General features: G+C 52.2%; 1 protein-coding gene across 1 annotated transcript; it reads right to left on the bottom strand.

Annotated features, from left to right (window-relative positions):
* Positions 1-11056: 11056 nt before the first annotated feature.
* Positions 11057-19573, bottom strand: LOC139788720 (3 beta-hydroxysteroid dehydrogenase type 7-like). The gene is given in 7 exon segments (XM_071728890.1): positions 11057-11986; positions 11988-12076; positions 15963-16030; positions 16907-17066; positions 18394-18527; positions 18751-18886; positions 19526-19573. Coding segments are annotated over 7 exon segments (822 nt in total). The 5' UTR covers positions 19556-19573; the 3' UTR covers positions 11057-11781.
* Positions 19574-19775: the final 202 nt, after the last annotated feature.

The raw sequence follows: 19775 nt of genomic DNA on the forward strand, positions 1-19775 counted from the left end.
CTGCTCCCCCCAAGCACAAAATCCCTGGATCTGAGCTTAGGCTTGCACAACCCACCAGAACCCAGATTTTTCTTTAAACTTGGTTTTGTTTTAATCTCTGTTTTTTAGGAAATCCTGCTTTGCTTCCAAGACCAGCAGGCTCCTCCAGCAGTGAGTACTTTCCAAAACAAAAGTTTACCAAAAGCCAACTACAAGATCCTTATGGAGCAGCAGCTGCTACTTGCTTCAGAGCTGGTGCAAGGTGGGTGCCTTGGGGAGAGGAATGTTTGGGCAGTACCAGTGGGAAAGGCAGACCAGTTCTGTGCCCAGGGCGCTGGGAAAATGGGGGCCTGGTATCCACGAGAAGTTTATACCAAAGTTGTGGGTGGGGGAAAGGTGTACTTCATCCCCTAGTAGGGATGCTCCCTCCCTGAATCCCTTCTCACCACTTACACCTTGGAATCTTCCTACATAATAAACATGTGATCGATAGTCATTATTGGGAAACATTTCAAAAGTACACAAGCTATCTTCAGTATCTAAGCACAAAGCTTCATTTTCTCTAACTGTGTTTTCACAAATATATCCTAGCTGTTCTCTAGGAATACAGGTTTCTGTACTGATTGATTGCCACTTACTCCTGGAGTGGATCAAAAGTTGCCCAAAAGTTATGGCCTATGGGTCGAATTACAACATTCTGATGCACAGGTGATTTTCTCCTTGGCAGCAATTTCTTCCACTTCTTCTCCTAATAAGGAATCTAATTGGCCCTTGTTTTGACTCCAGTCTTTCTGCTCGTACGGCTGGTTGTTACGTAGCGCATGAATGTTTAAGCCAGACTCGGGGTGTAGTACCATGCCTGGTATTGCAACGCATGGTAGTGCCTTAACCATGCACTCGACCATGGCAATCCCTGGGCAATGTTGCCACTGTGCCTGATGATCCTTCTTGAATTGGGTTGTAGAGGATCGAGGTGGGTCGCTCCTTAATTCTAACGGCAGTGAAGGTGGTGAGCTACACTTGAAAGGGCCCTTTCCATTTTTCTTGCAGAGGTTTCCCTAAAAGGTTCTGAACATATACCCAGTCACCAGAATTAAAACGATGCAGTTTACAAGGTTGCTTAGGTTGGTGATCCATCACCACCGTGGCATTTTGATCAAAGTACTTCCCTACAGCTATAACATAATCACACACATATTGATTACCTATTTGATCTACAGCGTCACTATTTACAGTCTGCATTGCATAAGGTCTCCCATATAAAATTTCAAACGGGCTCAGTTTTTCTTTTGAGCGGGGCTTCACCCTTAGTCTGATTAGAGCAATAGGTAAGGCTTGGTACCACTGCAAGTTAGTTTCCTGGCATATTTTTGCAATTTGTTGTTTAATAATATGATTCAGCTTTTCTACTGCTTGAGTTCTGTAAGGCGTGTGCAATTGCCTTTTGATTTGCAGTGCCTTACTTATTGCTCGTACAATTTTAGCACAAAAGTGCGAGCCTCTCTCAGAGGAAATGCTCCTTTGCACCCTGAACCTCGGCATGATTTCATTAAGCAAGTTACTTCTCTTTCTTTGTTTGTTCTACATGGGAACGCTTCAGGCCACCCAGAAAATATATCAGTCAAAACCAAGATGTACTTATACCCCCCTTTCCTTGGGAGTTCAGAGAAATCAATCTGCTACACTTCTCCTGAAAATTTTCCTGTATCAGTTACTCCCTGGTGTACCTTTGTTTTTGTGTTTGGTTTATTTTTCAAGCAGCGTTCACATTGGGAAGTGACATATTTCACTGCTGTGAATAGCTTTTGCCCTTCTATTCTAATTTTTAAATACTGATAAAGAGGATCAAATCCCCAGTGGGCCTTGTCATGTTCTGTTTTTACAAATTGCCCTAGCTGTCCTGTTTCTAGCTGACCCCATCCATTTTCTAACATTTTACCTTTGTTTCTTTGTATCCACTTATGGTCTGATTCCTGGTACTCTGGTTCAAAATTAGTATCTAGTTCTTTTGGTACCAGGGCCAATACTAAGTCTTTGGCTCTTGCAGCAGCAAATTAAGCTTCTGCATCTGCTGCTCTATTACCTATTTCTGGAAGGGTGTTACCTTTCAGGTGCCCCTTGCAATGCATTGTAGCCACTCCGGTTGGGAGCTGAACAGCCTCCAGCAACTGTTGGATTTCTTCTGCATATTTTATGGGTCTTCCCTGGGCAGTCAGCAGTCCTCGCTCCTTCCAGATTGCCCCATGGGCATGCACGATGGAGAAAGCATACTTAGAATATACAAATTTTCTTTTCCCATGGCTAGGGTAAGAGCTATTAGTTCGGCCTTCTATGCTGAAGTTCCCACAGGCAAGGGATTTGATTCAATACCCTACTCTGTTGTAGTTACTGCATAGCCAACCATCCTTACTCCCTGCTTTACGAAGTTACTGCCATCTGAGAACCAGTTATCTGCCCCTTCAAGTGGCTCTACTTCGAGTTCCGGACGACTTGGAATACACAGACTCGATGGCTTCTAGGCAGCCATGCTCAAATTGGCTCTGCTGACTTCCTTCTAGGAATGATGCTGGGTTGACAACATTAGTCACTTGAATGGTTATGTCATCTGATTCAACTAAAATCACATAGTACTTCAGGAATCGAGAAGGTGACAAAACAGTGGCCACCTTTCTGTTCTATACTGTGTGGGACACTAATACAGTCGTTTTCTGGCCTCTTCTATGTTTATGATTACTGCAGCCACTGCCTTCAGGCATGTGGGCCATCCTTTACTTACTTCGTCTCTTTGCTTAGAGAAGTAATCAACAGCCCTTTTGTATGGTCCCAGTTTTTGAGCTAGGACTCCTAGGGCCATTTCCTGGAATTCATGTGAGAGCAGCCAAAATGGTTTTGTTACATGGGGTAGACCTAATACTGGGGCTTTCATTAGTTCTTGTTTCAGTCTTTTAAAGGCTGTTTCTGCCTCAGAAGTCCAGACTAGATAATTTTTAGATTCTTTAAACAAATCATACAGAGGTTTGGCATGTATCCCGTACTGATATATTTACAGGTGACACCAACCTGTCATTCCTAGGCAGCCTCGCAGATCTCTCACGGTTTCAGGCCTGGGCATCTGGCAGATGGCTTCTTTCCTCTAGGTTCCCTGGATCGCTCTCCTCCAGAGATCTCGTATCCTAAGTAGATAACCTTTTCTTGCACTAGCTGTGCTTTTTGTTGGGAGACTGGATAACTGTTTAAACCCAAGAAATTTAACAACACATTGTTCTTCTGTTTCAGTTGCTATCAGTAAATCATCCACATATTGCAGAAGAGTGCCCTCTCCCTTTGGCCGCTCCCACTCTTCCAATTCTTTTGCCGATTTCCAAATTTGATTTCCAAATATTGTAGGACTATTTTTATAACCTTGAGGTAACACCGTCAAGGTCAGTTGTGGTTTTCTCCCTTTACTAACAAACTCCCATTCAGAGGCAAAGTCTTTTGGCTTTCTGGGGCTAAGAAAAGGCAGAAAAAAGCATCTTTCAAATATAAAACTATAAACTAGATCAGATTACCTTTCATTTTTGTCAAGAGTGTTCCATCTACACTGGATGTAGAGTCTTAGTAATATCATTCACAGCCCTTAAATCCTGTACCACTCTGTAAGTCCCATTTGGTTTCTTGACTGGTAATATTGGTGTATTGAAAGCTAATTCACATTCTATCAATAGCCCTAATTCTAAAAACCTCTCTATCGATGGCTCTATTCCCTTTCTATCTTCTAGCCTCAGGGGGTATTTTTTTCTGTTTGTCGTAAAAAGCGGCTATTCTGGGCAAAAAGTGTGGATTTGGGGTAAAAATGGGTGAAATGACTCAAATTTTAGTGTTAAAAAAGGGAAATTTGGGTCAAATTTGGGTCAAAAATGGAAATTTTAGTTCAAAAAGTGGCAATTTTGGACAAAAACTGGGCCGAAAGAGCCTTTTTTTTGGCGTTAAGAAGCATAAAATGGGTCACCAAGCGTCGCGCTGGGGCCCAAAGGGTGGGGTGGGTGGTGGGGTCTGGGTGGTTGCTCCCCTCCTGAGGGGTCTGCCAGGGGGCGCTGTTGGAAACCCCACACAGCTTGTCCAACCACCAGGGGACAGCACGGGCGGGGTGCCCAGCCCTGGTCACGTGGCACAAATGTGGAACGCACCCGTGAGTGGCACAGCCGGAAGTTGGGGAGTTTTCCCGGAAGTCCTGGGGGAAGAAATAGAAATTTAAAAGTAGTTATGCTAAGGTTTGGACTGGAAAAGCAGGCCCTGGGAATGGGTCTTAGCCAGGAATGTGCTGAGGAGAGGGGATCAGAATCAGAGTAAACTGACACTTTGTACTGAAGATAAGGGCTGGTGGTGGGAGACAGTTAAACAATAGCTTAAGTTGAACAAGTATAAGATTTGTGGATTGGGGATGTCTATCTATTGTATGTAACTATTTTGTAACTGAAGTTCCGTACATAGACCTCATTGTAAAAGAGTATAAAAGCTGAACCAAAAACGAGGGTTGGCGGAATCCTGACTTGGGACGCTAGTCTTCAGGTTTCCCGGGCCCCGAATAAAGCACCGCATAAACTGACTCTGTTGGTTTTGTCTTGACTACGGGCAACAGTGGGGTCACACAGAGGTCATGCATCAGTCACATAACCCTTTGCTCCCAGCCCACACACCTGATTGAGGCCCTCAAATACTTCATGCAGGGGACGGGCTACGGTAATTAACCCTCATTTGCATAATTATAAGCTCATTAACATGCACGGAGACTCATTAATATTCATGTCTGGTAATGAAGGCCCCGGGGTTAATTAACTAATACCTGGGAGGGGGGGTGGGCACTTCCTGCAGGGTCCATTAAGCGGGCGCGGGGTAATTAACGGCTCATTAAAATGCTAATGATGGTAATTAAGGCAATTAAAGGCTTTAATTGGAGCGGGGCTAAGGGAAGGTGGTGGGGCTTGGGAGTGAGCGGGGCTTGGATCTCCTTACCCCCCCATAAGAGTCAATAGGAAAAAGAGGGAGGGGGCATGTCCTGATGAATACGGGCGTGGCTTTAGAGTGGGCGTGGCTTGGGGAGGGGGCAGTGCTTGGGGCTCCTTGACCTTCATAGAGGTCAATGGGAAAGGGACGGAGGGGGCGTGGCTTAGGGAAGGGGGCGTGGTCTACAGGCTATGGATGTGGATTGGACTGGGCGTGGTTTAGGGTGGGTGGGACTTATGGAAGAGGCGTGGACTCGGGGAGTGGGTGGGGATTGGGGCTCCTCAACACCCCTTGGAGTCGATGGAAAAAGAAGGGAAAAGGGAGGGGGCGTGGCTTAAACTGGAGGCATGATCTGGGAGCGTCTATGGTATGGGCGTGGCTCTGGTCTTGTGGGCGTGGTCTGGGAGTGGGCGGGGCTTAGGGGCCCGCCCTAAGCAGGGTACCCAAAGGGGTAGAATGAAGGAACCTGGGGGTGGAGAGGCGGCGTGGCTTAGCGACAAAGGAGCCTGATTTGACGGCTTGTGGGCGTGGTCTATGCGTGGTGGGAGTGGTCTGGGGGGTTGTGGGCTGGGCTTAGGGGCACTTTAAGTCCCATAGGGGTCTATCAAAAAGGAGTGATGGATTCTGGGGGAGGGGGTGTAGCTTGGTGGGTTGTGGGCGTGGCCTGCATGGGGGGCGTATCCTTAGTCATCCCCTCCCCCAGTGGCCACCTGCAACATGACGTGGCTCTCCCACTCGTGCATGGCTCTCCCACTCCTGATTGGCTTCCAGTGCCTCCAGCACTGGGGAGAGGGAAGAGGGTGTAGAGCCGAACCCTGTTATGCGGCAGCCTGAAGGGGGTGCAGCCCCGCCCCCAAAATTGGGGAACTCCCCACGCAACCCCCTCAAACCCCTCCCCAAATTACCCAGACCCCCCCCGGGACCCCCAAGCCCCCTCCAGCCCCCTTCCCAACCCCCCAGGGCCCCCCACAGACCCCTCTCCAAATTCCCGAGGCCCCCCCCCCCAAACCCCTTCTGGGATCCCCCCCGATTTCTCCTGGGACCCCCAACCCTCCCCCCGGGGGCCTCTCCCTCCCCTTTTGCCCTCTGCCCCCTCCGCGAGGCCACAAGTGACCTTTGACCGCGCCTTTTTTTGGGACATTTCGGGGACATTTCACCTCCCCACCCCACCCCCTCTGATTTTTTGAATAAAGGCCCCAAAAACGGCGGCGCTCGCTGGGTCTTTGCGATTGCGTCATCAATCCGACCGTCGCCGTCCCCCCCCAGCCCCCCCGGCCCCTTCACTTCCGGCCGCCACTTTACGACCACAGCCCCCAATTCGTGGAGCCCCGATCTCCCCACGGATGGGCCCCTCATCCCTTTATAAAAGTCCCGCCCTCCACGTCAGCCTCGCCCCCTTCTTCTGAGACCTCGTATTGGTCGGCGGGCCCGGACCACGCCCCTTCCCCGCGCAGTGGCTAATGGGAAGCGGCAGAGGGCGGGGCTTGGCCGGCGGAGGGCGGGGCAGCACCGCCCCTCCAGCGCCTCAGTCCGCACTGGGACGATGGAGCGATCGGATGGCAGTGGTAACCGGCGGGGGGAGTGGCGTTATCGCGGTATCCCCGCGATATCCCCGCGATATCCCCGCGATATCCCCGCGATATCCCCGCGATATCCCCGCGATATCGCGATTGCCGAGCCGGGGGGCGATAAAGGGGGGAACTCGGAGGCTTCTCCTTCACCCCAGGGGGGGAGCGGAGGCCTCAGAGGGCGTCGGGCGGGAACCTCCCGGGAGTTTGCGGCGCCGTGCAGGGACCGCGGGCGATTTTTGGGGTCCCCCGGGGAATTTTTCCGAACCCCGGGGTTCGTTTTGTGGTCCTCGAGGGTTTTTTTGGGGTTTTTTTTTCGGGGGGATTCCCAGGGTTTTTTGGGGTTATTTTTGCGGTCCCCGGGGGGATTAAAGGATCCCGGTTCAGCCGCCTCAGGCGAAGACGGCGTTGGATTAAAGGTTTTGATGTCGTTTTTCCTCATAATTTCATTTTTTTAAAATATTTTTAAAGTTTTGAGATAATTTCCATCATTTTAAAACGGTTTTGGGGGCGTTTGAGTGAAATCGGGGGATTTTTTTATCTCAGTCTTGCCGCTTTCTTGTCACCCCCCCCAACGTGCCCGCTTCCCCACCCTTCGCTCAAAACGCTTGAAAACCGCTTAAAAATACTTTAAACCCATCGAATTTAATTAAATAAAGACTAATTTATACTTTCTTCATTTTTTATAGTTTTCCGCAGGTTTTTCAGTGGCTTTGGGGGTTATTTTCCTCACAGGAGCTTCTTGGTGGTGAAAATGTTTTGATTTGTGTCCCCCCAGTACAGGGCTACTGGGATGAACTGGGAGACACTGGGATATGTTACGCAGCAGCCTGAAGGGGGTGCAGCCCCGCCCCCTAGAGACCCCCCCTAGAGACTGGGAGGCACTAGGAGGGAACTGAGGTGAACTGGGAGCTGCTGGGGGTGGACTGGGATACAGTGAGATGTACTTGGAAGGGGGATGGGAGGGAACTGGGAGTGGACTGGGAGCTACTAGGGCTGAACTGGGACATACTGGGATATTAAGAGGGGGCTGGGAGCTACTGGGGGTGGACTGGGATACAGTGGGATATTCTGGGAGGGCACTGGAGTGAACTGGAAGCTGCTGGAAGTGTGAGGCTCTGGGAGCTACTGGGAGGGGACCGGGACATACTGGGATATATTGGGAGGGACTGGGAGGCATTGGGGGTGGACTGGAGTGCAGTGGGATGTACTGGGAGGGACCTGGGAGCTACTAGGATGCAGTGGGATGTACTCAGGGCGCACTGGGGTGGACTGGGAGGGAATTGGAAGGGATTGTAAGCTACTGGAAGGGGACTGGGGGCGGACTGGTATGGAGTAGGATGTTCTAGGAAGGAACTGGGAGCTACTGGAAGGCTCTGAGAAGCCACTGGGAGCTACTGGGATGCGGTGGAACATACTGGGAGCTGCTGGGAGGGACTGGGGTGAACTGGGGGTGGACAGGAAGGGCACAGGGAGCTACTGGGAGTGAGGCAGGATGCACTGGGGTATACTGGGAGCTGCTGGGGGGCACTGAGAGGGGACTGGAAATGAACTGGGGCAGACTGGGATATGCCAAGAGAGCACTGGAGTGGACTGGGAGCTACTGGAGGGGAACTGGGGAAGACTGAGTTACTTAGGAGGGACTGGGAGCTACTAGGTGGCACTGGGAGGGGATTAGGAGTGAACTGGGACACACTGAGCCATACTGGGAGTTACTGGGAGGGACTGGGACCTACTAGGTGGCACTGGGAGGGGATTAGGAGTGAACTGGGACACACTGAGCCATACTGGGAGTTACTGGGAGGGAACGGGGAAGGATTGGGGGCTACTGGGAGTGAACTTGGAGGGACTGGGAAAACCTGGGAGGGAGCTGGGATGAACTGGGACCTACTGGGGGTGGATTGGGAGGGAACTGGGAGAGACAGGGAGCAGACTGGGCGCTATTGGAGATGGTGGTCCAGCACTAACCAGCTGACAACTAACCAACCAGCTGACCAACTAACTAACCAGCTGATAACCAGCTAACCAGTCATCCAGCTCACAACCCAACCTTTTAGCCAACTAACCAACCAACCAGCCAGTCAACTAACCAGCTCAGCAACTAACCAGCTCAACAACCAGCAGCTAACTAGTCATCCTGCCCCCATCCCAACCCATCTCCTGCCTAACCAACCCCCCAGCTGACCAACTAACCAAGCAGGTAACCACCTCACCAGCTGGCTAGCTGGCCAGTAACCAGCTAACCAACCACCTAAGCAATTACCTAACCAGGTAACCAACCACCCAACCAACTAACCAGACAACTAACCAACCCACCAGGTGCCCAGCTGACCACCCACTAAACAACTAACCAACCAGTGGGTTAACTAACCAACCTCCCCGGCCCCATTAACCCCCAAAAATCCAAGATGGCCACCCCATTCCCCCCCTCACCCTGCCCTTTTCAAGATGGCTGCCGTGCCAATATGGCCGCCCGCACCACCTCCCCAAGGGCGGCAGCTAATGAGGCGGCAGCAGAGGCGGCCACGCCCACTGCGGCCGCCATCTTGGCTTGGGGGGTGGGGTCAGCACAGGCCAATGGGGGGCAGGGGGGGGCGGGGGCAGGGGGAACCCCACAGCCAATGGGGGTGCCCCAGGGGCCCCAGTGGCCAATCAAAGTCCAAAGCACCGCCCCCTCCCCCAGCGCCAAGATGGCAGCTGACCCCGCCCACAGCCACGCACGCCAGCCTGCCGCCATCTTGGAGGCGCCTCTTGATTGGGTGAGGGGGATGATGAGAGCGGGGCCGGGTGCCCTCTTGGAAGCCCCTGAAGCCATCTTGGTGGCCTCGGCAGCCATCTTGGAAGGACTGGTGGCTGTCTTGTTGGTCATGGAGACCTCGGCGGCCATGTTAGTGCTGTTGGCGGCCATGTTGAAGCCCCTGGCGGCCATGTTGGGCTGCCCAGCAGCCATGTTGGGGTGCCCGGTGGCCATCTTGGAAGGCCCAGCAGCCATGTTGTGGTGCCTGGCAGCCATGTTGAAACTCCCGGTGGCCATGTTGTTGTCGGCAGCCATGCTGGTGATGTCAGGGTGCCCAGCAGCCACATGATGATACCTGGTGGCCATGTTGCCAGTGGAGGAGCCCACGTCATGCTCGTCAGCCATGTTGGAGCCCCGGGTGTCGCCGTCAGACGTGTTGTGGGGGGAGGGGTGGAGGCGGAGGAGGTGGTGGAGGGTGATGGGGAGGAGGGCAAGGAGCAAGGAGGAGACCCCCAGGGCAGCCATAATGGGGGGGGAGACCTGGGCGGAGCAGAGGGCGAGGCAGAGGCGGCGACGCTCAGGGGTGGGGGGGGGCAAGGGGGGATTGGGGGTGGCCCAATCGCAGACCAGGTCACCAGGGGGTCCCAGCCACGCCCCCCGGGCCAGGCTGAGGGCAAGGAGGCGAATGGCAAGGAGGAAATACCAAGGGGAAGAGCCCAGGGGGAGGCCCCTCCTGAGCGGCTCCAACAGCTCCAGCGCCATCTTGGAGGGGGGGGGGAAGAAAAGAGAGGGGTAAGGGCGGGGACCCGGGGGTCTGGGGACCCCACCCCAAAAAAAAGGGAATTGGGGAAATTCCCCCCCCCCCCCCTCCATGGGTACCTCCGGTGCCACACGTCCTCCCCTGGGAAAATGGGCGGGGCCAAAGGGGGGGTGGGGTGTGGAAAGGGGGGGAGGGGCGGGGTCAGAGCAGGGACACGCTCACTGCCACGCCCACTGGGGAAAAAGGATCTGGAGTGGAATGGAATTCCGGGCTGGATTACAGTTGGAATTGGGATAAGGATGGAATCCTGGGCTGGATCTGGATTGGAACCAAATTGGAATCTGGGCCCCATTCTGGATCCGGATTGGAACTGAATCCCTGTCTGGATCCCACTTGAAATCCAGTTTGGAACTGGATTGTGGTCCAAATCCAGGTTTGACTCCTATTGTGGATATGGATTGGACCCTAATCCTGGCTTGGATTCCATTCTGGATCCGGATTGGAACTGAATCCTGGTCTAGATCCTGCTCTGACTCCTGCTGTGGATTGAGATTGGAACCCAATTGTGATCGGGATCCAGATTGGAACTGAATTCTGGTCTGGATTCTGATCTGATTCCTATTCTGGATGCAGATTGGACCAAAATCCTGGCCTGGATCCCATTTTTAATCTGAATTGGAAGTGGATTGTGGTCTAAACCCTGGTCAGATTCCTATTGTGGATCTGGATTGGAACCAAATTGAGCTGTGGATCCCATTCTGGATCCCTATCAGAACTGGATCATGGTCAGATCCCATTCTGGATCCAGACTGGAACAGAATCCTGGTCTGGATTCCATTCTGGATCTGGACTGGAAACAAATTCTGCTCTGGGCCCCATTCTGGATCTGGATTGGGTGTGGAAGTCAGATCGTAGTCTGGAATCCATCTTTAATCTGGATTGGACCCAAATCCCTGTGTGAATCAAATCAAGAAGCCAAAATTGGGTCTGGAATCCATTTGGATCTGGATTATCCCAAATCCCAACCTGAATCAACTCTTTAATTGGTGTAAAAGACAAAATCCCCACCCAGATCCCATCTTTGATCCGGATTTGAACAAAATCCCAATCTGAATCAACTCTTTTATTGGTGTGGGAATCAAATCCCAATCTGGAATCCATTTTGGATCCAGATTACAGCCAAACCCTGATCCGAATCAACACTTTAATTGGTGAAGAAGCCAAAATTCAGTCTTGAATCCATCTTCAATCCGAATTATACCCAACTCCTGATCCGAATCACCTCCTTGATTACCCAAACCTCCGTCTCCCCCCCAATCCGGATTCCCCCGATCCCAGGGTTTTCCTGTGTGTTTCTCACCTGTTTCTGTGTATTGCTGGGGTGTTTCCAGGTATTTTTGGGTGTTTCCAAGTATTCTTGGGTAATTCCGGGCTGTTTCCTGGTGTTTCCTGGATATTTCCATGTATTTCTGGATGTTTCCAGGATGTCTCCACGCATTTCTGTGATATTTCCGTGTATTTCCAGGGTTTTTCAGTGTATTTCCATATATTTCTGCATATTTCCAGGTGTTTCTGGGTATTTCTGAGGTGTTTCCGCATACTTCCGGGGTATTTCCGGGTATTTCTTGGAGTTTCAGGGGGTATTTCTGGGTATTTCCATTTTTTCCCCGGGTATTTCTGTGGGGTTTCTGGGTGTTCCTGGGTATTCCTGGGGTATTTCCAGGGTGTTTCCCTCAATCCAAACTCTGGCTTCACTTCTGGGTTCTTTCCCGGGCCTCTTCCCAGGAATACCGGGGCCAACATCCCAGGAGCCTTTGGGCCTTGGAGCTGCGGACAGTGAAGGAGGAGGAAGCGAGGGCCAAGGTGCGGGGGGTGAGGAGGGGGCAGTAGTGGGGGAGGAAACGGGCGAGGAAGGAGTTGAGGTGGGCCCAGAGGAGGAGGAGGAAACGGGGCAGGAAGTGACCCCCCCGGGGGCAGCCCCAGGAGCTGGAAGTTGAAAATGTCGTAAGGGAGGAAAGGGGAAAAATTGGAACAGAAAAAAAATTTCCCCCCCTGTTGGGAAACTGTCTGGAAGAAAACAGACGTGAGCAATCCTGACTCTTTAGCTTTAGGCCTTAAGACCCAGTTGCAAGGTTACTGAAAGATGAGCTATGGGAAAAAGATAAGGGAGCTGGCAGTAGAAAAGAAGAATAACAGGATAATGAGGTAGCCAGCAGAAGTTCTGTGAGAACAGAATTTGTGTCCAAGATATAGCCACCTGCAAGATATCGTTATATAAACAAAGGCTCTATATAAAGCGAGTGTCCACTGTTAATAAACGACTTCACTTTAACCATATTGGTGACTGCGTGTCGTCCTTTAACCCTCCGCGGATTTTCTTCCTACATTTGGCGCCCGAACAGGGACCCTCTCGCTGTTGCTTCCAGGAGCGATGAAGACAGCTGGAATGAGAGGGTAGCGAGAAAGCCGCCCGAAGGAACGGTGCGGCAGGAGCGGAGAAGCCAGTCGAAAGGAGACTGCTGCCCCGGCGGTCTATGTAGCTGGTGCCCGGCTACGGAACGAAAGAGGTACCTCGAAACTGAAGAATCTTGCCAAGAAAAAGGTGAGCGGCTGGGGAGGAGATGGGGTCTACACTCTCTAAAGAAGAAGAGGCAGTAGTTAAGCTCCTCCAATGTATTCTCTCTAAGAGAGGTTTATCACACGAAGGCAGGACCTTACGTGAATTACTGAAATGGGCACGGGATAGAGACTTGATCCCCTCGATGGGTACCGTTTTTGAGTTACCTACTTGGGAAGCCATAGGTACTGCTCTATGGGATAAAATTAACGATGGAGATAAGGAGGCACGACGCTTAGCCGCACTCTGGAAATTGATTAGAGAAACCTTAAAAGAAACGAAAAGTGAAAGAGTAGCAGCCTCAGCGTTTGCTGCCTTAACACCTGATCTACCAATACCGATGAATGCTCAAAATATGGACTTGACCTCTAGGCAGTTATTTGAGACACCTAAGGTGCCCCCACCAGCACCTGAAGGGACTATACTGATTCAAGCTCAGCCAACTGTGCCATTTGACCCTGGAGGGTCAGATGAAAAGTAAAAATGGGACTGAGAAGCAAAACGAAAAGCGACCGAAAACACCACCAAAATCGTCGGAGGACCCAGAGGGAGAGAAGCCGGAGAACACAGGCGAGGAACCTTGGAATGCAGACCCCCCCCTCCTGCCCGCCTGCCACGGCTCCCGAACACTCTGCCACTGCTGCCTTCCTCTCCACCTCCGATGCCTGATTTATCTTCTTGACCACAGTTGCCATCAATTAATCCTCTGCTTCACCTGTCAACACCATCAGTGCCTGCTATAGAGCAACAACCAAGGAAAGAACTGGGACTCGGAGACAAGCAACTCAGGGAACTGCTGAAGAAGCTGAAAGAACTGGAGACCAAGGATGAGTATACCCCTGAAAAAACCCTAGTTTTTTGCTCCAGAGAATACCCTAAACAACCCAGGGGCACTAATCCATTTTTATCCCCTGATCACTTCCCTATCCCTGCTCCTACTTCCCTTAACCCTTTAACACCCACTGCTCCACCTCTTCTAGATCCAACATGGGGAGGGGAGGGTGGTAGAGGGGATAGTGGGGGGGGGGAAGGTGGAATCAACAATTGCAATTTCATCATAAATGGCAAATGCTGTGTGAAAATGAAGCTGTGATTCCTAGACAGAACACCGATGCATTATACAGAGTGCAAGCACAAATGTTACTTGGTGCTTGTCCTTTTGTATGTGCAGATTTGCAGGCATGGTTTCAAACTGAAGTGTTACAACTTTCACAAGAATTGGCGTATAAAGCTTTGTAAACTGTGCATGATCCTGCACAAGCAACTCCCTCTTTTACAAATATTAAATGAGGGAGTGGAGCCATATCCAAAATTTGTGGATCACTTATATTCAGTGGTAATATGACTCACATCCCGATTTGACAGAAGAGATGAAAACAGAATTTTTTATATGTCAGCATATGACAATGCTAATGAAAAAAACTAAACGTGCATTAGGACTACTCCCAAAAGGTGCTACAGCAGCCCAATTGTTAGAAGCTTCTGAGCAAATGCTAGAAGCAGATAAAGCTGCTTAAGGACCATCATTGCAATATGGTTCTCAATATTGATTTATATTGTGGTGCATGGTCCACTGGTGTTTCATACAGAGATAAAAAAAAAAAAAAAAAAAAAAAAAAAAAAAAAAAAAAAAAAAACACCACCAAAACAACAACAACAAAAAAAACTTGGTAATTACACTTGAGTTTTGGTTTGGGAGATTGTACCACTTCATTTTGTTTCAGGCTGACTCTACCAGATTTTAGTAGCAATAGCATTTCATTTTGGAATCTTCTAGTGGTTGTTGTTAATTTTTCTCATATATTGGTGAGGAGTAAAAAAAAAAAAAAAAAAAAACAAAACAAAAAAAACAAACAGACCAAAAAAACAAAACAAACAAACAAAAAAACCCCACAGTTATGAGAGTGAGTATGCCTTTTTGGAGGCCAAGAGTTGCTGCGGAGAGTGAGAGCTGCTCCTGGTACAGAGAGCACCCCCACTCCTGCCTCCGCAGCCGCTTCTCGCCCCCCTGCACACAAGGGCACAACTCAGATGTGGCCGGTGAGCATTGCCAGTGTATCTGTTGCAGCTGCTGTCTCTACCCCCACTGACACTGCTGCTGCTCAAAAAATGAGCCCTGCTGCAGACACCACAGCAAAAAAAAAAAAAAAAAAAAAAAAAAAAAAAAAAGGGGGGGGGAAAGTGCGTGCTTTTGCTGTCTTTGTTTATTAGGCCTTTTTGAGCCTCAATTTGGCATCCATGGAGGAAACCAGGACTCCACTGTGCCGTGACCCGGGAGGGGTCTGGGGACGCTTTTGGGGCCCCCTGACCAATTTTTGTCGGATAAGCCTCCTCTACCCTCTTGGTTCTATGCACCAGTGGACACCAGACCTTCCTCATAATAAAAAGGTATTTAAGTCCTTCCATTGCAGTGTGAAATGTGCTTTTCATATTGTATTGATAATAGGTTCTTGTTAATGTTGTAATTCATGTGATCGTTTATATGTCGGTTATGGGATCCCTTGTCTATGTGTTGATTGTTGATTGTGCTATTCTGTTGCACTGCTAAGTAGATGAACTGAACTTCTGGTATTTTAACACAGATGCTAAAAGATGTTGATAGTGTCAGACATGCAGTTTTATAATATCATGCTGCCATTGACTTTTTATTATTAGCTTTTAGGTTATGTTTTTGAAGACTTTGATGGAGTGTATTTGCATGAATTTATCTGATCATTCAGAGTCAATTCACAACCAAAAACAATTGATTAAGATAACATGAAAAATTAACTCTTGCATATATTGGGTTAAATGAATGGTTAAATCACTTAAGGATATGGGGATAGCTTAGAGATTTAATTAGACAAGGTTTATCAATTACATTTGTTATTATTGGTTTTGATGCTTTCGTATTATTAGTATGTTGTTTATGGCAATGTATTATTAGCATGTTATTTCACGTGATGAAGTAAGTCAGGCTTGCTCAAAAACAAAAAGGGGGATATGTTGGGAAACTGTCTGGAAGAAAACAGACGTGAGCAATCCTGACTCTTTAGCTTTAGGCCTTAAGACCCAGTTGCAAGGTTACTGAAAGATGAGCTATGGGAAAAAGATAAGGGAGCTGGCAGTAGAAAAGAAGAATAACAGGATAATGAGGTAGCCAGCAGAAGTTCTGTGAGAACAGAATTTGTGTCCAAGATATAGCCACCTGCAAGATATCGTTATATAAACAAAGGCTCTATATAAAGCGAGTGTCCACTGTTAATAAACGACTTCACTTTAACCGTATTGGTGACTGCGTGTCGTCCTTTAACCCTCCGCGGATTTTCTTCCTACACCCCCCAGCAGCTCCGGGCGGGACAGAGCAGAACAGGCGGCAAGGAGGTGGAGCCAGGAGACGTTTCCTGGGGAAGTGAGGGGGAAATGGGGAGGAAATGGTAAAAAATGGGTTTGTGAGGGGAGGAAACGGGGGAAAATGGGCAGGAAATGGGGAGGAAATGGGGTTGGGAGAAATGGGAGAAAATGGAGAAGAAATGGTGAGGAATGGGAGGAAGAGGGAGGAAATAGAGGAAAATGGGGAAAATGGGGTGAAATGGGGAGGAAATGGGGAAGAAATGGCAAAAAATGGGGTTGGGAGGGGAGGAAATGGGTTAGGAAGTAGAGGAAATGGGGAAAATACAAGTTAGAAAGGGGAGGAAATGGGGAAAAAAGAGGAGGAAAGGGGGGAAAATGGAAAGTTGGGAGGGGGGGAAATGGGGTAGGAAGGGGAGGAAATTGAGAGGAAATGGGGTGATCTATGGGGCAGATGTGGGGTGGGGGAATGGTTGGAGGCTGTCTGGGATATAGCAGGAGGGCATTGGAGTTGACTGGGAGGTACTGGGAGGGAACTGAGGAGGATTGGGGGCTACTGGGAGGGACTGGGAGGGAGCTGGGGTGAACTGGGCACTACTGTCTGGGGTCACTGTGGGTTTTGGGGTCACTCTATGGTTCAGGGGGTTTTGGCATCAGTCCAGGAGGGTTTGGGGGTCACTCCACGAGGTTTTGGGGGTATTTTGGGGTCACTATGGGGGTTTTGGGGTCCTTCCATGAGGTTCTGGGGGGTTTTAGAGTCACTCCATGGGGTTTTGGGGGGGTTTTGGGGTCAGTCCAGGGAGTTTTGGGGACACTATGGGGGTTTTGGGTCACTCCAGGAGGTTTTGGCGGTACTCTGGGGTTTGGGGGGGGTTTTGGGGTCAGTCCATGGCATTTTGGGGTCACTATGGGGGTTTTTGGGGTCTCACCCACATACACCCGTCCGTGCTCCGTGTTGGGGGGCAGGGTGTGGGGCAGCCACCCCCGGGCTTTGCCCTCCCAGTAGATCCAGGCCAGGAGGGGATCCCCCTCCCCACAGGTCCCTGTGGGGCGCAGGGACAAGGACACCAGGGACCTCCCCCAAAAAACCTAGGGGACAACAGAGGGGGGAGGGTGAACACCCAGGGACCCCCCCCAAACCCGGAGGGCAATGGGGGGGGCACCTGGGGACCCCCACACTTGGGGGGCAATGGGGGACATGGGGGGGAGTGGGGGAGTGAACACTCAGGGGGAACACCCCCTCCCACTTGGGGGTCCTGAAGGGGGGGTTCCCCTCTCCCCCCAGTCGTGGGTCCCACCCCCAGCCCCCCCCCCTTCCCGCCCCCCCCCAGGATGGGGACAATGGGGGGGGGGCAATGGGGACACGAGGGGGGGGGTGAGCACCCAGGGGACCCCCAGCCTCCACATCTCCCACTCCCCTCCCCCTCTCTCCCTCCAGAATGGGGACAATGGGAACAACGGAGGACACGGGGGGGGGGGGAGGGGGGTGAGCACCCAGGGGACCCCCAACCCCCACCCCACACTTGGGGGTCCCCCCTTGCCCCTCCCCCACCTCCATCCCATTCCCCTCCAGCACCCTCCTTTCCGCTTGGGCTTTGCTGCGCCCATAGGGGTGGGAATGGCAAATGGGGGAGTTCTCTCCCAGCCCCTCTCCCAGTCCCAGTTCTCTCCCAGTCCCTCCCAGCACCCTCCTGGTGCCACCCAGTCCCTCCCAGTTCCCCTCCAGTTGCTCCCAGTTCCCTCCCAGTAACTCCCAGTCTGTCCCAGTTCCCTCCCAGTTCCTCCTAGCACCCTCCTGGTGCCACCCAGCCCCTCCCAGTTCCCCTCCAGTAGCTCCCAGTCTCTCTCAGGGTGTCCCAGTTCCCCCCCAGTTCACTCCCAGTAGCCCCCAATCCTTCCCAGTTCCCTCCCAGTAACTCCCAATCTGTCTCAGGGTGTCCCAGTTCCCACTCAGCCCCTCCCAGTTCCCTCCCAGTCCCTCCCAGTTCAGGACCTAAGGAAGGGATGCCCACAGGCGTTTGGCCCCACCACCTCCATGGAACTGGTGTAAATCAGGACCTTGACCCCCCCCCCGAGCGGCACCTGGCGAGGACATTGAGGGTGCCTGGGGGGAGGGGGACATGGAGGGGACATGGGGACTCCCAGAGGAACCCATTTCCCCCCTACTTCCTCTCCATTTTACCCCATTTCCTCCTCATTTCCCCTATTTTCTCCCACTCCTCTCCACTTCCTCCCCATTTCCCCTATTCCACCCCATTCCTACCCTATTTCTGCCCCTCCTAGCCCCATTCCTCCATTTCCTCCTCAGTTCCTCCCATTCCGTCCCAGTTCCTCCCCATATCTCCCCGTTTCCCCAATTTCCTCCTCTCCCCACCCCATTCCCCCCCCCCCACTTCCTCTCACCCTGCACATTCACTCTCCCGAGGTCCCCGGAGGGGGTCCCCTCCCCCACTTTTCCTGCGCAGTGGAACACGACGTCCGCCCCACGCAGCGCCCGCCCCACGGCCTCCGCGTCCCCCACGTCCCCATGGAGCCACCGCACGTGAGGGTCTGGGGAGGAAGGGACACGGGGGGGGGGGGGGGGGGGGCTTAAGGGGGACCCCAAAAAAGGGGACACAACGCCCCTCGGAAACACAGTCGCGTCCCCCGTGCCTCAGTTTCCCCATTTCCTCCCCACTCCGTGCCTCAGTTTCCCTTCCCGAACCAATTTCCGAACCAATTTCTCCTCTTTTCCCCCAATCTCCATTTCCGCCCCACTTCCGCCTTTCCCCACCCGGGTGTTGCAGCTCTTTGGGTCCCTCCAGGTCCAGCACCCGCAGCTCCTTCAGTTCCGGTTCCTCCTCCAGCAGCGACCGCACCAAATGCGTCCCCAGGAAACCCGCCCCCCCCGTCACCACCACCACGCGCCCCTTCCCCCCCCCAAAAAAAAAAGGGTCACGTGAGGGGGATGGGGACGGGGGCGAGACCCCCAACTCCCCCCCCAAATACCCCGGGTCACAGGGTTCCACCCCCCCCTCCCAACCCTGGGACTCAGTTTCCCCCCCCCCTCAAACTTTTGGCTCCGCCCCAAACTGGTTCCGACCCCCCGGGTCCCGTGCCTCAGTTTCCCCTCTCGAACCTTTGGGTCCCCCCCAAAATCCGTTCCGACCCCCGTGGTCCCCCCCAAATCGGGTCCCGAACTTTTGGGTCCCCCCCCAAAGTGGTTCCGACCCCCAGGTCCCCGGTAAGATGGGTCCCCCGTTTCCCCAGTGCCTGTTTCCCCTCCTGAACCTTCGGGTTACTCCCCAAAATGGGTCCCACACCCCCGGGGTTCCCCCCCAAAGTGGTTCCGAACCCCAGGTCCTCTCTAAAATGGGTCCCTTCCTCCCCCTCCATTCCCCCTTGCCTCAGTTTCCCCTCCCAAACTTTTGGTCCCCCCAAAATTGAGTCCCACACCCTCGAGGTCCCCCCAAAATGGGTCCCACACCATTGGGTCGTCACCCCCCCAAACTTTGAGGTTATCCCCAAATTGGTTCCCCCCCCCGTGCCTCAGTTTCCCCTCCCGGTACCCTCAGGTCCGGGGGGGTCTCGCGCCCCATGGCAGCTCTTCCCCTCCCCCCCCCTCCGACATCCGTGTTTTGAACCCCGCCACTTCCGAGTGGAGGAAGGCCCCGGATGTGGAGGGCGGCGGAGAGGGGAGGGGTAGTGACGTCACTGAGGGGGGAGGGGAGAGCTGGGAGGGACTGGGAGACACTGGGAAGGTTTTGGCTGTCGCTTTTTTCCGTTTTTTCCGGCTTCCGGCGCAGCCGCGGTGACGTC

This window comes from Heliangelus exortis, chromosome 30 (assembly GCF_036169615.1).
Source record: "Heliangelus exortis chromosome 30, bHelExo1.hap1, whole genome shotgun sequence".
Classification (NCBI taxonomy): domain Eukaryota; kingdom Metazoa; phylum Chordata; class Aves; order Apodiformes; family Trochilidae; genus Heliangelus; species Heliangelus exortis.